This window comes from Austrofundulus limnaeus, unplaced genomic scaffold, assembly GCF_001266775.1.
Source record: "Austrofundulus limnaeus strain Quisiro unplaced genomic scaffold, Austrofundulus_limnaeus-1.0 Scaffold67, whole genome shotgun sequence".
Taxonomy (NCBI): domain Eukaryota; kingdom Metazoa; phylum Chordata; class Actinopteri; order Cyprinodontiformes; family Rivulidae; genus Austrofundulus; species Austrofundulus limnaeus.
This window is the reverse complement of record NW_013952469.1, coordinates 1892372-1913155: the sequence shown is the minus strand read 5'-3', so window position 1 is coordinate 1913155 and position 20784 is coordinate 1892372. Positions and strand designations below refer to the sequence as shown.

The 20784-nt window shown below is 38.8% G+C and overlaps 1 protein-coding gene and 1 long non-coding RNA gene across 3 annotated transcripts in view; one reads left to right on the top strand and one right to left on the bottom strand.

The window, feature by feature from the left end:
- The window catches only part of grin2ca (glutamate receptor, ionotropic, N-methyl D-aspartate 2Ca), a 65593-nt gene extending 51995 nt beyond the window's left edge, over nucleotides 1-13598 (top strand). Inside the window, 8 exon segments of the mRNA XM_014010316.1 lie at nucleotides 1436-1604; nucleotides 5333-5486; nucleotides 5573-5698; nucleotides 7257-7486; nucleotides 9471-9631; nucleotides 9722-9909; nucleotides 10472-10704; nucleotides 11301-13598. Of these exon segments, the coding sequence (XP_013865770.1) occupies nucleotides 1436-1604; nucleotides 5333-5486; nucleotides 5573-5698; nucleotides 7257-7486; nucleotides 9471-9631; nucleotides 9722-9909; nucleotides 10472-10704; nucleotides 11301-12926 (2887 nt within the window). The 3' untranslated portion in view covers nucleotides 12927-13598.
- Nucleotides 1-20784, bottom strand: part of LOC106518888 (uncharacterized) — a 133542-nt gene that overhangs the window by 87600 nt on the left and 25158 nt on the right. For both annotated transcript variants that reach the window (XR_001310374.1, XR_001310373.1), the window contains exons 3-4: nucleotides 17268-17363; nucleotides 14859-14909 (exon numbers count right to left, since the gene is read on the bottom strand). This is a non-coding gene — a long non-coding RNA (uncharacterized LOC106518888). The remainder of the gene's footprint in view (nucleotides 1-14858; nucleotides 14910-17267; nucleotides 17364-20784) is intronic.

Sequence of the window (20784 nt, the reverse complement as noted above, 5' to 3'; positions counted from 1 at the left end):
AATCGGATTTGTCTCGTTCAGACTGTCATAAAAAAATCAGATATGAGTCAGATGGGTCAAAAAAAATCGGATTTGTCTCGTTCAGACTGTCATAAAAAAATCAGATATGAGTCAGATGGGTCAAAAAAAATCGGATTTGTCTCGTTCAGACTGTCATAAAAAAATCAGATATGAGTCAGATGGGTCAAAAAAATCGGATTTGGGTCGGATTTGCCTGCAGTGTGAACCAGAGTTTGCACTACCTTTTTATCGTCAAACATAATATTTACCCATCAATTTTTGCATGATAATTGCATTTCATTTTCATTCTGTTTAATATTCAACAAGTTGAGCAGATAAACCACCCTAACCCCACTACTTGGTATCGGTATCGGCGAGTACCCAAACTGAAGTACTTGTACTCAGTCTTGAAAAAACTGGTATCGGGACACCCCTAGAAATTACCCTTAAATCATCATGAAAATACAACTTTTTAAACATTTTTTCAGGTTTAAAAAGAATGCCATTTATTAAAATTCAACACTTAACCCATATTGCATAACTCAATTTGCAAAATAAAAGTATCAAGGTTCAAAAGTAAACTACTCCAACAGCTTTTTCTCCAAACCAAAGGAAAGTGTGTTAAATGATCTAAACTTTGTTCTGTCTACTGTCACTCCCTGGTATGTTATTGCCCTCATCTTATACGTGTTAAAATGAAGGACATTTTTATCCCCATGTTGCTAATGATCCTGCTGACACTGAGGGGGAATTGATCRCAGCTCTTACAGCAGAGTCTTGTTTGGTATGCAGAGCCTAAAACTGTCCATTTGGCCTCAGCCGCCTGTTCTGTTAACAGATCAGTCACCCTGCTGAGGGTCACTTAGACAGCTTGGTATATGGTAGATATTACACAGCTGTATGACCTCTTTAAAACTTTTGGCACACTTCAGCAGAGCRCCACTGCTGGGATCCTGCATACTCCAACCCTGCCTTTATTTTTGTGAGTTATAGATCCAACAGAAAGAAACATATTCTGGTTGTTCTTGATATGAACAGCATCTTTGTTAGGGGGGTGAGAGGGATCTTTCACAATTCAAATGTTTTTTATGCATCTAACCTTAAAAATAACTCCAAAGAGGTGATTGAGACCCCAATGGCTCTCCCTGTTAATCTCACTGCACTTGCCATAACAGGAAGTGATGCAGCTGGTCTGAATGTTTCAGTAGTGGTTCACTAAAAAGGTGGGGCAGATGGAGAGCAGGTTCAGCCTCCCGAGAAAGTCTAGCCTCTGCTATTTTAGGTGTGGAGCTGAAAGCCCATGAGTGACTTGTGGTTGACCCTCTCCACAGAGCAGTTGCAAATTGGGGAAAGCGGAATCTTCTTGTAATTAAAAAAATGTTTTTAAGTTTTTGGCGACTGTAAGATTCAGCTGTTTTCTCCGTTTACCTTCCAGCATTGTGGGTCACACAGAGCCATACACCAAACTGTGCTGTAAAGGCTTCTGCATCGACATCCTGAAGAAACTTTCCCGCAACATAAAGTTCTCCTACGACCTGTACCTGGTCACCAATGGCAAACACGGCAAGTTGGTCCGGGGAATTTGGAACGGGATGATCGGAGAGGTAAGAAGTAGCAAGTTTTCCATCAGCAGATTCAATCAATCAATCAAATCAAATCACTCACAAACCTTTATTTAACCAGATAGAGCCCATTGAGATCAAGATCTCTTTTCCAAGGGTGACCTGGTCAAGAGGTCAGCAGCACACACCGCAGGGTAGTTGACACAAAAGTTACATCMTAGAAAAAGAAACATACAAAAAAACACAGTAGCATTAAACAGATTTAGACAATGAGTAGTACAAACAATCTAGATGAGGCAAAGTAGTAAACTAGGCATTGACAGTGGTTTCAAAACTTAATGAAATGGCATTAGAGTTAAATTACCAAATTTTGGTTGAGTACAGACTGAAAAATAGAAGTGATACGTACAGTAGACATACAGTGATCAAGACGGACATAGACAGCTATCAAACCTCTTGATGATAGTATCTGTAAGGATTGAAATGAAGGTTCTCGAAGAGAGAAGTTTTGCCAATTTCAGTTCCGTCTAATTTTTTCCAGGTTGAGGGGGCAGCAAAGCTGAACACTCTTTTCCCTAGTTCAGTTCTGACATGAGGAACTGACAACAGTACTAGATTGTTGGAGTGCAGGGAATAATAACTGTGTGTTGTTTGTATTAAGGTGATAAGGTATGACAGGACTAAGTTCAGGAGGATCTTACAGAGATGTCCAATAAGTGTATCTGTGAGCAGTAACCAGCCAGATTTGACATACAGTGATGAATAAGGTAACTGGAGTCTGTGATGAATCGTAGAGCACTATGGTAGACGGAGACTAAGAACTGCAGGTATTTTGATGCAGCACTCATGTACAYCACATTACCATAGTCTAATATTGGCATGAATGTTGCAGCTACTTATGATCTCCTAGCTTTCCATGAGAAGCAGAATTTGTTTATGTAATAAAAACTTAGTTTCAACTTGAGCTTAGTGGCCATTTTAGGGATGTGGGCTTTGAATGACAAGTCGCAGTCTATCAAGGAGCCTAGGTATTTATAAGTGGAAACCATTTCTATTTGTTTACCCTTTTGGGTTTCAATTTGTAGTGGGCTCCCTGGTTGCTGTCTTCTGTTAGATAAAACCATTATTTTGGTTTTGTCTGCATTTAAGACCAGTTTACATTTTTGAAGACGTGACTATATTAAGTGTCGTGAAGAAAGGTGAAAGCTCTGCTGAGGGAGGATGAACAGCATTAGATGATGATGTCTTTTATATGGAGTGTTTTGTTGGACAGTAATTAAGACTGAACACATGAAAAGCAAAAACCTCAATCAGTAGTTAAAATTAAATTAGGAGACTTCTGATGAACGAGTAAACAGGTGCCAAGGTCACCATGTTATTTGTGGGAGGGTTTGATGTACAAGGAGGAGGACCACTTGTCACTGTGAATAATCTGCAGTCACATTCCTGGAGCTGGCCTTCCTTCGGGGGAGCTGGGGGAAATTACACTGGTTGCACCCCCCCAATAAAAAAAAAACAAGGCCATTGTGCTCAATGAGGCATCACTCTCCATAGGAGAGCAAATAGCTTGCATGAGGCGAGGTGTCTGGACCACAGCCTCTCCATCAGCAGAATAAAGAGAAGTGTGTTCTGGCAGTAAAAGAGCCAGCATCAATTACAGAGAAAACTGAACCGGACTGGGCCAGTCCAAGATTCAAACATGAGCCAAAACAGCTTTAAAAAAAAAAAAAAGCAGTTTAGTCTAGCTTCATTTTCTAATAAGAATGAAGTACTTCATTTGGATTAGAAATTGTTTACACAGTGAAATCATGTTTTACATATTCATCTGTGAAACCAGTGGCAGCTGGTGGATTTTTCTCGGGGGGGGGTGGGTGGCTACAACTCCAAAATAGACATATTTCAAAAAGCAATCAAACGTACTAAGTTGTTTCATGCCAGTGTATTTATTAAACAAATCCAAATAATAAAACTGTTGTGTAGTTTTTATTTTTAGTACATACATTTTGCTCTTCTGTAACTGAGAAGAAAATTTCTTGATGACTCGGGTTAAAGTCAGGGATGTTTTAACCAGATTCTTCTCTTTAGAGCATGGTCAGTGCAGTGAGATGTGATGTGTACCTGAGGAAAGTCTGGATTCTTTCCAGTGTTGAAGCTCATCTCAGATTCAGCTGTGGTCAGAGGAGATGTGATGAGAATCTTCAGCAGAGTCACAGTCTCTGAAGGTGTCCTGCAGATTGTTCCTCATGAAGAGCTGGTACAGAAACACAGCACCACTGCAGCTCCTGAACTAGATCAGACTTCTTGGTCCTGTTCAGCATTCYGTGAGCCTCCGTGGTCTTCAGTYCTGCAATGGATCAAGATGGTGTCAGAAACCTAAAACAATAAATGCACACATTTAATTCAATATGGAGATGACTACAAGTGAGCTTTATAATATATATTTAATACATAGAGAACAATTAATATTATTTTAACGGCAACAAATTGTTGCATCTCTAAGGTAAACTATTATATTTTTGTTTTAAAAATGTATTTATTAAATTTAAAAAAACAAAATAATCTTTACGCACAACAGAATAAAAAAGATAATAAAATGAAAGGCAGAGAAAGAAAAAAAATCTTCTAATATCTGTCAAAAACAAACAAAAATATTATATTATATATTATTTTAAGTTGTGTTCACCATTAATATATAATATATATATAATATACTATGATTAACAAGCATTACAGAAGTCTTAGCTTTTCTCTTACTGGTTTTAATCCATGCTGGATCAGATCCTGATGCTTGAAAAACGTTGGCTACGTACTGTAACCCACTACCGGTTGTGTGAGTTCAGCTGCGGGGTGGCCACATGCTGAGCCCCAGGCCACTCTATTCTTTTGCATTGTGGACTTACTGCGCATGTCCAAAATCTTACAAAGACTTGTCTATGGGAATCTGGGGCGGCGAACAGCTTGTGACCCGGAAGTGACTCAACACGAAAAAACTCATGAGTAAAATGGAAGTTTGCACATCAATAACATTAAATTGTATATTTTACTTATCAGAAAACATATATACGAAATTTTTTTGAAACATTTGACATTTTATTTTGTTATTTTAATGTTTTTATTTTTTTTGTGTATCAAAAATAGTGGTGGGGCGGCGCCCTAGCGCCCCCCATTGACCAGCCGCCACTGTGTGAAACTGTGATTTTTCATGAACACAAACGTTTCGTCAGGTCAGGATGACATTCACTGTACATCTGACAGCCCAGTTCTGATCAGTCCATCCCTGAGACTCAGTGGACATTCATGTGAACGCTGCTAAAAACATATTTTAAAATAAGTCCTCAACCATCCAACACAGCATTTTAAAATCAGTTAATCCAGTGGAGTCTTAGTGAACATTTGTGCCAGATGTAATGAGATTCCCTCGAGGCGTTTTCTGAGATTGAGATAAGGCCGAGATAATTGGATGGACAGAGGAGCCACTGAGAACATAATGCCACCGATGAGGGCCGGCACCGGAGCTGAAGCACGAACAAGCGAGATAACATTAAGTGAGGCTTTTTCAGCGGTGTCCTTTCAGCTGCCGCCTGGCTGCTGAAGGATTCAGTAAGTGTTTTCAGCACCAGGAAGAGACGGAGTGTGTTGACTTTACTGATAAAAAAAAAAACATTTACCTGAAAGGTCTGCAGTMGATGTCCGGACTCATGTCCTCCATCTGCTTCTAGTTTCATTACGCTCCAAAAACAGCATCTCTATTGACCGTCCTTTCTCTACAGGTGTTCTACAAGCGGGCAGACATGGCCATTGGCTCGCTGACCATAAATGAAGAGCGGTCGGAAATTATTGACTTCTCAGTGCCGTTTGTGGAGACGGGAATCAGTGTGATGGTGGCTCGAAGTAACGGGACTGTATCTCCATCTGCCTTCTTAGGTGAGAAGTTACTTTTAGGAGCCTGGTGCTTCTGCTGGAAAAATATTTTAAGGATTTTTTTTGTTTGTTTTATTTTTTGTCTGCAGAACCGTACAGTCCAGCAGTCTGGGTGATGATGTTCGTCATGTGTCTGACAGTTGTGGCCATTACAGTCTTTGTCTTTGAATACTGCAGTCCAGTTGGGTATAACCGCAGCCTGGTCAGTGCCAAAGGTARGCCTCCTGAATGTTTATCAGTATGTTTCCTTTCACAATAAAAGCACCAGAGAGTACACAAAAGTAAAATTATATGTAATTATTTTGCTGCAAAAACTGTGATTTACATAATTTATGTGGTCATATTTGGAATCAAAGTATCTGGAGACAAATCTAAGCTTGTCAGATGTGAACATGAAAAGAAGACAGATTCTGTACCTCTTACACCTTAAAGGTATCAAAGGTTGTAGAGAAAATGTGTTGTGTGGTAACATTGGATCAATTTTTGGTAAATTGAGACAGAGCAGTTTCATTTCAGTGCCACATGCTCTACAAAATATCTTATGAGTTTTTTTTAAAGGCTATTTAGAGAAGATAACTGCATGTRGACTGAACTTTCTTACAGTTTTCTTTGAGACAACATTTAAAATGTTCAACAATTTTGGTCTTGAAATTAAGCAAAATCCAAAGCATGCTTTAAATGGTTACATTATAACAGAAGTTTAGTAACCGTATATTACCTGAGATAACTGTTCACTTTTTTTTAATTTAAACTTGTTTAGGTTTTATCATAATTGAAAATTGAGAAATGTTAAAAACTTGAGATGTAATAAAATACAGATTTTCACAATTTCAAGAGGAAGTTAAAGAGTGACTAAATCCAAAAATCAACTTTTTTGCAAATAAATTGTCTTAATTGTGCCTTAAGTGTATTATCTTTACATTGCTGTGCTAATTTAGTCATTTTAGTGTAAATTTGTTTAATTCTGCAACATTGTGTCTAAAACTGTCTTAGTGCTGCCCTCTATAGGTTGAACAGTGGCTACTGCAGTTGAATTTTCCTATTGGTTAAAACAGTACACTTGTGTCACAACTTGTTCAGGTATACAATCTTCTCACTCAGAGATATGCCAGATAAAGGTTGGAAAAGGGAACACTGGGATAAAAGTTTGTTACAGTAGTGATGATGCTACTCACATCACTTTAACACATCACAGATTTTCTGCATCATCTTCAATATTCCCTCAGTAACAAATCAGTTTGTTGATGTTTATTCCTGCTAGTGGGGCGACTGCCACACAAAGCTGTAGCTTCTGATTCAGGAAATGGCTAAAGGGCAATTCCAATTTGTCACTACCTTGAGCTTCTTTAATCTGCTGTAGTTTAAAACTAAAATATTTAAATACATTAAACCTGTACTGGATTATTCTACTCTTATAGCAGAGTATTTAAAACCAAGTTTGTGATTTTTGTTGACATACATCTGGACCACATAAAACCTATTTTCTGAAATGCTAGCTTGTCAGATTAAGCTAGCTGTCACATCCCCTCCTGACCACACCTCCTCGCTCATCCCAACGATTGGCCATGCCCCTCAGTATCTCGTGGTACCGCCCACTTTATTGGCATTTTCAAATTTGCCTGGGGGCGGGGTTCTGCTTTCACTTCAAAGTTAATTTTTAGGGTTCAAAACTTGGACATTTTGAAAATCAGCAAACTGACAGTATGTTGTAGCATTTGATTAAAAAAAGCAAACCAGTACAGACACTGATCCCTGCACCCCATTTTTCTTTAGATCCTGGGGGTCCCACCTTCACCATTGGAAAATCCGTCTGGCTGCTGTGGGGCATCGTTTTCAACAACTCTGTTCCTATTGAGAACCCAAAAGGCACCACGAGTAAGATCATGGTCCTGGTCTGGGCTTTCTTTGCCGTCATTTTCTTGGCTTCCTACACGGCCAACCTGGCCGCCTTCATGATCCAGGAGCAGTACATCGACACCGTCTCTGGACTGAGTGACAAAAAGGTACAGACCTTTGTCTTTTGCTCAATGTTTGTTTCACAGCTGAGGAGAAGAAACAAGTTGTATATTTGAAATGCATGAACTACAGCTGTTGATGGTGGGGAAGTCATTGGCCTAACTAAACAAGAGTTGGGTAAACATATCTAGAACAGCACGCTTATACAAAGATTATAGACATACAAGGATATTTTCCCCACATGATGATTAATTTCATTTTTCAGCCCAGGGATGTGTTTATATAAGACTTGACAAGAAAAATCCACAACAAACTATCAGCACAAAGAGTGATTTGTATTTTATTACTCCTTTCAGTCAACTGAGAGGATTAAAGAGACGTTTGAGGAAAAGACAGAGCTGTCCTGTGCTTTTTACAATTCTACTGAAGTCATTTATTTTTCTCTTTTCGTTATAGATTAATTCTGCAATGCAGAGAATACATGTTTGTCAGTTCTTTTAACAGCAGCTCCATAGCTTATTGGACATCATTCTGTCTGAATGTAAAGCCATGCAGATAATCTTTAATTGTCAACTAGTCTCCAACAGTCAGTCCAGTCAGATACTATCTTAGGATTTTTTTGAGAGACTCCTTGTCTTGTTCTACAAATAGTCTGTATTTATTTTACTGTCCAAGCGATATTAGAGGAACCAGCATGAACTCAGAGGTCAGGTTGTAGCYCACTGCAGATTAAAGGGTCCTGAGATAATGTCGTTTCTTCTCTTCTCCTTAAGTGCAAATTGACTCTTTAGTTATGTACTCTGAACACATTTGCATAAGGTTAATGAAAAACTGAACTACTGTAGTCCCACTCGTCCGACTTCCTTTCAATGATAATTAAATGCATATCGTGCTGCTAAAAGCAAAATGATAAAATGAGGTTTTTTTTCTTTTTTTGGGAGACAAGGAAAAGATGATGGAAGTTTAGATCCCTCTGGACACCATGTTCTGGACAGAAAGTTAATTTCTATTTTTGTGGTGTTAGATGTATAAATTAACAGAAGCCTGAAGGACAGCTATCAAACAGGCTCTAAAATATCAGATCATYAAGTATATCACAGAAAAGTTTGGCTTTTGCTTTGTTTCAGTGTCTCTGGGCTTTTAGTTCCAGTTTACAGCATTAAAATGTAGAAAAAAAGTCAAGAACGTGGGCGTGCTGTTTGACCCTACGCTCTCTCAAGTCTCATCTAAAAGAGGGAACAAAGACCGGTTATTATCATCTCAGGCACATRGCAAAAATTAGACCTGRACTTTCATTTGAAAACGCAGACATTCTCATCCATGCATTACTGCAATGCTCTTCTCTCTGGGCTACCAAAGAAAAGTTTTAGAGGCCTACAGACAGTTCAAAATGCACCTGCTTGTATTCTAACCAAAAGAAATATGAACACATTACCCTGCACTGTCATCTCTCCACGGGTGGCCCTGTCAGGTTTGAGCAGACAAGGCCTCAAATGGTTTAACACCTCCTTACCTTTCTGATCTCCTGCACCTGATCGTTCAATCTCATGCTCTCTAATCTCAGGGCACTGGTCTTTTAATATCCATAAAGCCAGAGTAAAAACTGTCTGAGGTTGTACTTTTTCCTTTTGTGCCAGTGGAACAATCTCCTTCAAATCACCAGTCTGGCCTGCTCTGTAGAAGCTTTTAAAGCTAAGCTAAATACCCACTTGTTCACACTTTCTTAMGCAGCTTCACTTTTACATTTATAGTTTTATTATTTTTGTCTTTTGGTGTTTTATCTGTTCCTATAACCTTTTACTTTGGTTTTATCTCCATGTAATTGCTCAGCACTTTGAAAGRGCTTTATAAATAAAGTTAGTATTCCTAAACCACAGAATGTATTCTTTAATGAAACCCCAACACATCGGGCTGATGGGACAGTTGTGAAAACATATATACAAATAGTAATATTAACTAAAAATATTTTATTCATATGGGCACTGTTAAAAATACTGAACAGTAATAAAATGTATTCATCTCTCTCAAAAGTTTCAAAAGCCACATGAGCAGTATCCACCATTTCGCTTTGGTACGGTCCCAAATGGAAGCACAGAGCGCAACATTAGAAGTAATTACCCTGAGATGCACTCCCACATGGTCAAATACAACCAGAAGGGGGTCGAGGACGCCCTCAACAGCCTTAAAACTGGGTACGTTTTTGCCAGCAGCCAATATCTCAGGCACACCGAGCAGAAACGCAAACAGCTTTGTGACGTTCTCTTTTTTTTAAATCCTGACAGGAAACTGGATGCCTTTATCTACGACGCTGCAGTGCTGAATTACATGGCAGGCAAAGACGAGGGGTGCAAACTGGTGACCATCGGCAGTGGAAAAGTCTTTGCTACCACCGGTTACGGCATTGCCCTGCAGAAGGACTCACGCTGGAAACGACCCATCGACCTGGCGCTGCTGCAGTTCCTGGCTGATGGTATTTGCAATAAATTCTAAATGCTGAATAGCAACAAAGGGAAATAAAAAAAGTACTGTAATAATACAGAAAATATATTGTGCTCATAAAGAAAAGAAATCAATGATTTAACATGAAAACCTGCAGGCTGGAGTTCATCTGAATCAGAGGCTGGCCTCAAACGTGTCAATAAAACCAATTAGAAAGTATCTATATGTAACTTATTTACCATCTTCAGGCCAGAGTGTGATAACATTTGTTTGAAAATATGCTAAACAGCAACACGAGTGCTAATTAAACATATAAAACACTGTGAGGAGRCAAATACAGAAATGTTCTATCATTTACATCAGCAGGATATTGATTTCATGTAAAGAACAAAACATTTTGTTRGAAAACTAACATCTAGATTTCACAAACAAACAAAAAGTTATGATAATTACTATTCTGAGTTTCTCATTTTAGAAAAATATCTGCAGTGTAATTAATCTAACGTACTCAATTATTGAAAGAAAACCGGAGGAAAACGTATTTTAACTGCTGACTGAGAGATTATTAAGTGTTTTCTGTGTTTGTCACACAGGCGACACACAGAAGCTGCAGACCGTCTGGCTCACAGGTATCTGCCGAAACGAGAAGAAAGAGGTGATGAGCAGCAAGCTGGACATCGACAACATGGCGGGAGTTTTCTACATGCTGCTGGTCGCAATGGGCCTGAGCCTGCTGGTGTTCGCCTGGGAGCATCTGCTCTACTGGAAACTCCGACACTCGGTTCGCAAATCAAACCGACTGGACTTCCTCCTGGCCATCAGCAGAGTGCGTAACATAAAATGGATTTACTTCTTTGTCCTCACACAGTAATTAACAGGCATTAATAGTTTCCTCTGGAGGCATCTTTGAAGAATAAAAAAAATAACCAAAACCATAAAACACCAAGTCAGACTGGGTTATAATTACAATCGGCAGCAACCGCACAAGGATTTCTTAGATACTCTTCAAAATAAAGAACTGATCGTTATGTTTGAGAAACTGAATTTAAATTGCCCCATTAAAAAATCCTCATCGCTGCATCAAGAGTGGTCAAAGGCGAGATTACACATTCCAAAGCAGTACACAATTTGAAAGTGAAATCAAGATGGTGGGGCATAAATATAGAAACTAATATACTAAGTGCATAATCAGCAACTCTCYTTTCCATCCCTGAGGTCTTTGAGAGAAAATAATACTTCAATCACAGGAATGGAACCATAAAGTATATTAAAATAAGTTTTAAAAACACCCGAATGCTATAAAACTACCTTAATTGCTTAGTATGTTAATAAAAAATAGGAATTTAACAAACTCGACACAATGTCTGCAAAAAAAAAAAAAAAACACGAAGGCTCTTATTGTGTCTTTTTATCCTCTTTCAGGGTATCTACAGCTGCTTCAATGGAGTCGAGCAAACTGACCGCAACGGGAGCATGCAGAGTCCAGACGTCACCTCCAACTACACACAAGCCAACATGCTTAAGATGCTGAGGACAGCCAAGGACATGGTGTCCTCCGCCAGAGTGGAGAACTCTCTCGACAGCGCCACCAAAACAATAGAGAACTGGAGCCGACGGGGAGCGGACAGCGCGCGAGCTGGACTGCCTCCTAGAGTTACCACCACAGACATGACCCATGGCCGCCTGCCTTATATCTCCAGCATTACAGACAACCACTCACCATACCCTCACGGGGCCGTTACGCCAACCTTCCCAGTGCATTACGGGGACACTTCCACCCAACCCCTTTTGGAGAAGCCCAGGGTGGGAACCCGGCCTTCGCCTCTCCGCTACACGCTGCCCACCCGCAGCAGTCAGCACCTGTTAGAAAGGACTCTGCCCATCTCCAGCCTCAGCTCTCCACACATCGCCATCAGGGATCCTGCTCCTCCTGGACCGTCGAATCCCCACCACAGCAGCAGGCTGTATGTGGAGAACCAGGCCCGGCACCCAGCATCTCCCTTTGCTCCTTACAGAGAGTTCCAGGTCCCCGACATTTACATGGAGCACAAAGGACCCCTGAGGAGGAAGTTCAGTTACCCCCCTGACTGTATAAGCAGGAAGAGAAAGTCTTTCACCTACATGTTGGACGCCGCAGAACCTAGACTTAGGGGTGACTACGATGAACCGCGGTCCTGCTTCGCTGAGTTGAGAGCTAATCATCTTTTAAACAATCACACCTCTGATGCTGCTGCCATGGCTTGCACCGGCGGACACTACCCCGGCGCCAGCGCCGGCTGCAACTCCTGCATGAAGTCTTACCTGGAGCCRGACATGGACGACATACCCCTCTTGGGAAAGGACAAACTAAATCGGCGTGCCTCGTTCCTCAAAGCRACGTGGGGCAACGACAGAATCCATCAGGTGGATGAAACAAAGCCTTCTACATCCACGTCTCCCTCCACCCGAGCGGATATGCCTGATTTGTTTCCGCGGGTGGTGTGTCCTAATCCAAAGCCTCATAAGCTTTATGGCAGTTTAGGACACAATCTGTCCTGCTACCCCATGGCTGCTGAGCCAGCCTACCTGGACCCTGCTCACATGTGTTCCTACCCCTACAAGCAGAAGCTGAAGTACTCCGACAACACCCGACTGCCCTCTTACAGGGAAGCCATCCTGCAGAACGCTGCTGCCCTGCGCCGCTCCTCCTCCTCCACGGTGGTGCACAGACATTACTCCACCTACCTGAACTCCTACACGGACTTACCGGTGTARGTGAGCCCACTGGCACAGGGACCGTCACAGTTCTACAACAGTCCAAAGAACACGTGTCACTTGATTCCCTGCACCAGCCACTGTCCAGAAAAAGCAGCGATGATGGCTCGTGTGAGCGACAGACATATGGTGTACCACAACAATATGTTTGGGGCCTATGATAGCACGGGAAAGAGGGCGGACCCAGGCTCCGGGGGCAGAGAGCGGAGGCAGGTGTTGGTGGCGCGAGGAGTCAACAGTCCCTATGTGCCAAAGCCCTGGGGTAGGGTATCTAGCCTGGAGTCTGAGGTCTGAATCCTTACCGGTCCTCCATTTGGCCTGACCGGGTCCCTCCTGGGGAGAGGACTTTCAGGAGGTCYTTCCCTCAGCCTCTGGTCAAAGCAAAAATTTAATTTTACACCAACAGTGTATTTGAGAGTGTTTTCTCTCCACTATCAGTGCAATAATATCTTGAGCAGCAAAATGTAAAAGGAGATGAAACTAAAAAGCAAATCATTGCTGAGACATTTTCGGCCAAATGTATAAATCTACTTAAAGAATTTGAAATGTTACAAAGTATTTACTACGTGAAGATTTAACCAGTTCATTGTTAAAGAATATTTTTATGATGTGTCACCATGTGAAATTCTTTTGGGAGACAATATACTGTAGCCTCTCCACACGATTACAAATTAAAAGACATTTCTCTTTTTTCCCCAGAGAATCATTTAATTACCCATCATGTCAACTGACTAATAAAATTTAAAACCTTTATTTTGTGATTTAAGCACTGAGATGTCTTCCGTAAACTTTTTAAGTCCACAACCTTGGGTGCACCGAGACTTTCTGGTCATTATTGTAATGCTACTGCACTTCTAAAGCTAAGCTAGTAAAAAAAATTAAAAAGTATGAAGTATTCTGTGTATCTGCATTGTTAATATACCCTTTAATAAAGAACAAGGCCATCTGAGGAGCCTTTTGATTTAGTTTCAGTCTTCTTCATGTGTATGATCTGATTTACAGGGATTCTGTTCCATCAAAGAAAACTGAACCATAAAAATGATGCAAGGATCACAAAACCTGTTGGTGAACAGTAAATACTGAAATTTATACTTCAAGCAAATTAATCTGCCAGATTCACCTGTATGAACAATGGTACGGTGATTTAAATGTATCATATTCTTTGGTTGAGTTAGATACAACAAATGAAAGTGTTTCAGTCCAGTGCAGAGCCACAACAAGAAAATTCACTGATAATACAGAACAGCAAAATAAATACAGRGACAACAGATACCAGCAGAAGCAGAATTACAGAAAAAATAAAAATAAAAAACACTTAACTTGGGCATTTGCACTAAACAGGCTCCAAGTTACACAAAATGCATCTGAGCTCAGAGGAATGCAAAAACCAAAGTAAACACACACGCACATTATTTTTAGATGCAACTGAGCCAAGAAACATAAATCCAGCAGCAGAAATCAGCAGCATGAAATCATAAAAACAAGAGTCAACGCACATAAAAAGCAGCATAGTAGAAACAAAACCACTTCAGCTGGGATACCCAGAAGCACACAAACAATAAAAACACCTCAGCTGTATGAAACAATTACATTGTTTTATCAGTTAATTGGAAGAAAGTTGGTTTCACTGTTTCTTGGTTGGTTTTATGTAAATGCATGAAACATATGGAGGTAATTTTGATTTTTAATTATTTAATCAAACAAAAATAAGGCAGTTAAAAAAAGTTTAATTAATTTTTCTGAAGCGGGAGAAATTGCTTCAGTCTGCACTAACCAATAGGGACACGTCTTACATAGTTCCTCCTTAAGCCCCGCCCCAGATGTTTATGTTCTCGGACCTCAAAACTTTTGAGTTCAACCAAATGTTTGAGATTCAACCAAAGGTTTTTGACCCGAGCAAAAAAAAAATGTTTCTGTTTTGCAAAAAACCTTGAATTTTTATTTATTTATTTTGTTTTTGATTGAAATTGCTTTTCTGTTTGGTTGAAGTTAATATTTTTTGATTGGATGAAATTATTTTTGGTAAAAATAAGAATTTATAAAAAAAAGGTTTTTTGATTGAAACTGCTTTTTTTGTTTGACTGAATAAAAAAAATTTACCTCCATAGGAAACATGCATGCTTTTAACTTTATCCAAAATGCTAAGTCTCATGCAGTCTGTATAGAACTGGTCTACATCTATAAACTTATAAAAGTCATAACAAAAAACAAAAGACAAAGACTCACCGGACTGAAGGATGTCAGTGATGATCAGCTGATATTGTTCATAGTTCAAAACTGCAAAGACAAAACATTACAACYTTTAGGACAAAGTGTAAATGATTTTTTAGTAAACAACAAAAATCTGTGAGCTGTGAAAAAACAAAAGCAATTTAGCATTTTTGTTTAAGCAAAAATCAGCACAAATCTGCATCTGGAGACTGTTGCGCTCCGACTACTTTTATTAATAATAAACCATTTTGTATTTGACTCCATTTAATGCACAGAAACAAAAGTCAAACATGTTTTTGTTTTCCWGAAAAATAATCAGAATTATCACAAACTTAAGTTTGGTGACAAATGAAAGCTTGTTGATTTAAACCCTCTGCAGGTTTTTATTGTTCTGGTAAAGTTTGTCAGGTTACACCTGCAGCCTTTTTCTGCTCTTTTCAGATTGCTTCAGATACAAAGCGGGACGTGACGACGCTGCGACGATGACATTTCTGTTTTCTGTGCCGTTCGCTGACACAGGTCTGCTAAATTGATGGTAGGGGCTGGCTGATGGCAGCACAGATGATGAATGATTCTACACACACAGAGAAAATCTGASTGGCAATTTGCCAACCAAAGTCCAAAATATCCAGCGGGAGCTGCTGCACTGCTCGCTGCTGGGGAAATTAAAGCGTTAAAAGATACCACAGCTTGATTTGGAGCTCTCAGGGAAAATATGATCAGTAATGACTCATCCTACATTAAAGGTTATGAGTTTTTTTCTAGGACTTATACAGCTCATCACTAAGATGTGCAACATCTAATTATWGTTCAATCAGTGACTGATTTTGTTCTTTTTTATTTATTGCTGAAGGTTTTCTGTGAGAACTAATGTGATTCTTCTCCTGTTGTAGTTTAGGCTCTGTGGAAAGGTTGTGAACAATTAATATCTTACCTGCTGCAGATAATTCTGAACAGTTTGATAGGACTAAGGTAGACTAAAACTAAAATGGAATGCAGCCTTATGAAAGCAGCTCCACTATAAAAGCAGTCATTCACAATAACAATATTCTATAAATTAAAAATAAAGCAACTCCATCTCAGCTGCAGGTTTTCTTTTCATTTAATTAAAAACAAAACATTTAATCAAAAAACAAAAATTTCAACACAACCCAAATCATTAAATGAAAGGGGGCAGAAAGAAGAAAAAAATCTTAAGTCTGCCCCCATTTAACAAAAAAATGTATATATACACATACACCCATATTATATACATAACTATTTCACACCCAGCTAAATAAATTATATATATATATGTAAAATAAAGTTCAACTACTCAAACAGCAGCTTGCATAAAAGCGTATTATTTTAAATCCTTTTAAGATTATAAATAATTTCCCTCTTAATGAAATCAGACTGAATGTTTAAGGGTAAAGCATTTTTATGAGCCTTATTTATAATCAACAACATCTTATAATCAACCAACTCATGAAACTTCAACAATTTCAGCTGATGAAATAATGTACTCGATGGTGACTGTAATGTTTTCTGGTGATAATTCTTGTGGCTCTCTTTTGCAAAATGAAAAMAGAATTTGTAAATGTTTTACATGCCTTCCCGCAGACTTCAATAAATCAAAAAACAATAAATCAAACGTGGAACAATTATTGGATTATATAATATAATTTTCTCCAACTTCTAACTTATTTCAGTGGCTGAGCTCAGTAAACATAGAGACGCCTGATTGGATAAACAGAAATCCCAGCTACAAGCATTTAATATGTCTGATTTATCTCACGCCTGCAGACCTGAAGTAAATTTCTGCAGACAAATATGTGAACAGTGTTTCCTGTGTTCACTGACCAGAGCAATCTGCATTAATTTCAATCAGTAATTAATCAGTCGTTCTCTGATCTGTGTGCTCTGTAACGTGTCACATCCATTCCTCTTCAGTCCTATTTGAAATGTATAAATTCACAGAAGTGCTGCATACCAAGCAGGCCCTGCAGGATGATTCATTTCTCAATTCTGCCACGTAAATAATGGACYAAATTATATTTACTGTCAGGAAGTGTCAGGTTTATGAATGTGATTTACTCAGCATAGTAAGAAAATGAAATTTAGACGATCTCAGGTAAATCTGAGCTGATGGGCATTCAACAAAAGCCAACCAACATATTATTTTAGGTTTTATTAGGATGAACAGAAATAAATATTGGCTCAAACTGAGAAAAATAAATAATCCAGTAATCTGTGTAACTGAAACAGCTGCTCATCACGCCACCTCCTTAGTTTGCTTTAGATTTCTCCTCCAGTCAGGTTTTCTCTCAGTTTTCTTTTTTAAACAGACAGAAAACCCGTTTGGGACGAGAGTTTAGAGAAACCACCTGGATTAGCTGGCAGCCAGCCAGGGGTTCTGACCCATTAAGGCCATTAGCTCGTTACCATTAACTCGATGTGAGGATCTGATGTGGAGAAACAGAGTCCTGCTGCTCGTTCCAAGAAACCTTGAACTCTCCTTCGACTGCAGGAACGACGGCTCTGTGAACGGAGACACAAGAAAGGTGAGAATCATCAGAACAGCTTCAGACTTTTTCAAACTCATCAAATCGAATCAGTGAAAAGAAGCTGGAGGTGTCACCTTTGACTGATGTCTTATCTGCTTTTTTAAAGAAGTAAAATGATGCAACTGAGCCTCAGTGAGGAGAGTTTGTGTTCTGCAGAGTGTGTCTGACAAAATGCTACGAAATCTGCAGGTTAAAACTTAAAAACAACATTCATAGGAGGTTAGGTGAAAAAATACTAAAAGTACTTTCCTGTCTGATAAATAGATCCAAAATATGGCACGGTATGGGCCAAAATTAAGACTACTGCACAGCCAGCGGTTGCTACATCCTTGTAGCAGGAGACTATATCTACTCCTAAATTAGCTATTGATCTGATTAATGACAGGCCGGCCCCACTAACTGAGCAGCTGGCCCTGCTAACTGAGAGGCCACTGCAGGAAAATGAGAAGACTATTCATTTGTATTAGCATCAGAGAGGCTAGTGACTAGCATGGACAAGCTGACATTAGCATTGGGAAGGCTAACAACTAGCATGGATAAGCTTGCATTAGCATTGGAGAGACTAGTGACTAGCATGGATAAGCTTGCATTAGCATTGGAGAGACTAGTGACTAGCATGGATATGCTGGTGTTAGCATCAGAGAGGCTAGTAACTAGCATGGATAAGCTGGTTTTATCAGAGAGGCTAGTGAGTAGCATAGATAAGCTGGTGTTAGCATTTGAGAAGCTAGTGACTAGCATGGATAAGCTGGTGTTAGCATTAGAGAGGCTAGTGAGTAGCATAGATAAGCTGGTGTTAGCATTTGAGAGGCTAGTGACTAGCATGGATAAGCTGGTGTTAGCATTTGATAGGCTAGTGACTAACATGGATAAGCTGGTGTTAGCATTAGATAAGCTGGTGTTAGCATTAGAGAGGCAAGCTACTAGCATGGTTAGGTTGGTGTTAGCATTAGAGAGGCTAATGACTAGCATGGATAAGCTGGTGTTAGCATCAGGGAGGCTAACGACTACCATGGATAAGCTAGTGTTAGCATCAGAGGCTAGCAATTAGCATGGATAAGCTGGCATTAGCTTTGGAGAAGGTAGTGGCTAGCATGGATTAGCTGGTGTTAGCGTCAGCGAGGCTAGGGACTAGCATAGATAAGCTGATCACCTACTTTATTAGACGATCTAAAAAAAAAAAAAAAACAAGACGGTGAATCTTAAGCTGGGCTGACATGATTTATTTTGAGGAAGATGCTCTGAAATATGAGCTGATAATCATCGGTGAGCGTCGCTGCAGACCAAACAGGATCAGAACCAGGGGGTCTTCTGCRCAGCAAATTGGTGGCCATAATGGTGCCTGATTTTAAACATTTACTCATTTGCTTCATCAGGGTCCAAGCAGAGGTCCACTGTCCGGACAATCTGGTCCAACCAGAACACAAGCAGCTCTGCTACTCACAGGCTTATAAATTATGTAAGTTTCGTTGTTTAGCAAAAAACATTTTTGTTTTTTAAAAATGTTGGCTGAAAACAAATAAAGTTAATAAATATTCTTCCTGCTGGTCTATCATTATTTTCCTGGATAAACATTTATTTTTACACAGAGCACCAGATATAACCGACTCTGCAGCAGGACCCACAGAGCTGTTTAAAGAAAACCAAAAATATCTTTATTTATTTATTTTATTTATTNACCGACTCTGCAGCAGGACCCACAGAGCTGTTTAAAGAAAACCAAAAATATCTTTATTTATTTATTTTATTTATTCAATTAATTAATTAATTAATTAATTAATTTATGAGGTGTCTGGAATGCAGACCTACAAATGATTTCAGAAAAATGAACCTGTCCATAATCAGACAACTGGATTCTTCCTGGGGCTTCATAAATATGCACCTGAGGAGGAAACTAATCAAAATGTGGTGCTGCTGGAATTACAGCACAGATGAGAACCAGGTGAAAAATCACAGAGAAGATTTGTTTTTAAGAGAAAAATCAGCCTCAGAAAAATTTAATTTATTAAAGCAGCATGGTAAGAGAGTATTCCTGAAAAGCTTTTGTGGAGGTGGAAAAGAAATGAAACCCACTGCCTATTCTGGAAATAACTGATGAAAATAACTCAGCAGCCCCTCTGTGCACAGCTATGARGGGCTTTATTTCCTCTAGATACAGAGGTGACTAAAAATCACTTTTTATTTTTGTTTTWTTCAACAGAAAAATCTAAATAACTTCTTTTTTCACCTCCTTTCATATGGGGTTATGAGTATTCTTCTAAAAAATGTATTGGCCCCTTCATATTATTAACATTTTTTCTCTAAAACAATGAAGGAAACAAAACAATAAGGGGAAGAAGAAATATGATGGATGCAGTAATAACATTTTTATGTCTTGGTTTAGACGGCTCATAGATTTTTGTTGCCTTTATCTGTTTTAAGTTTGTTAAAACCATAACTCAAAATATGCAATTTTCAGTGTTTTTATTAAGAAAATATGCTTTTAACACAATTTGTACATCATTAAAAACGTTGTTTGAGGTATTTGTTTATGACCCCAAACGCCTTCTTGACGACTCATCTCAGGTCACCAGTTTTTTTTCCTTTCGTTCTGTTTTTTCAGAATAAGAGAACTTCACCTCTTTGCTTTCAACATGGTAGACAGACTGAAGTGTACTTGTCAAACATAACTACTATTTAACCATTTATACAAGTTATGCTGTAAACTTTTAGTGGTAAATGAAGATTTAGTAGTTTTTAATCATAGATGACACACTGATACAAAAAGTTAACGTTTTGCTGTTAAATGACTAATTATTCACATTTCCAATCCACTCTTCGTGCTTTTTGAAAGTTGCTCATATTTATTGCACATTATTCATTTAGTTTTGTTCAGTTTTATGACAAATGTGATTACACTGTAAAAATATTATAATCTTATATCAGTCAAAAAGTATTTTGGATCTTGTTTTGAGACTGATTTACTAAGCAAAATCAGAATATGTTGGATTATTAATCTTTCCTGAAAAGTTTTCTTTATTTCAAGAAGTCTGATCAAGTGTTGTTATCTTAATGCACTGGTAGAATATGTCACTTCATTTGAGAAGATTCAGATTATAATCTAGTATTTTTTTTAACTTACTTATGGCTCATTTCTGCTCTGTATTAAGTACCTGTCGTAACTCTACWCTGCAAAAACTGTCCATCTTACCAAGTTTTAAAACTTCATATCAGCTAAAAARGTCTTTTTGATCTTGTTTTGAGACTTATTTACTAAACAAGAACTGATTGTGTAAGAATAATCATCTTGTTTTCAGAATGTGTAAGATTATTTGTCTTGTTAGTCTGAAAATTTGACTCAAATTAAGTAAAAAAAATTCTGCCAGTGGAGTAAGAAATTTTACTTGGTAGGATTC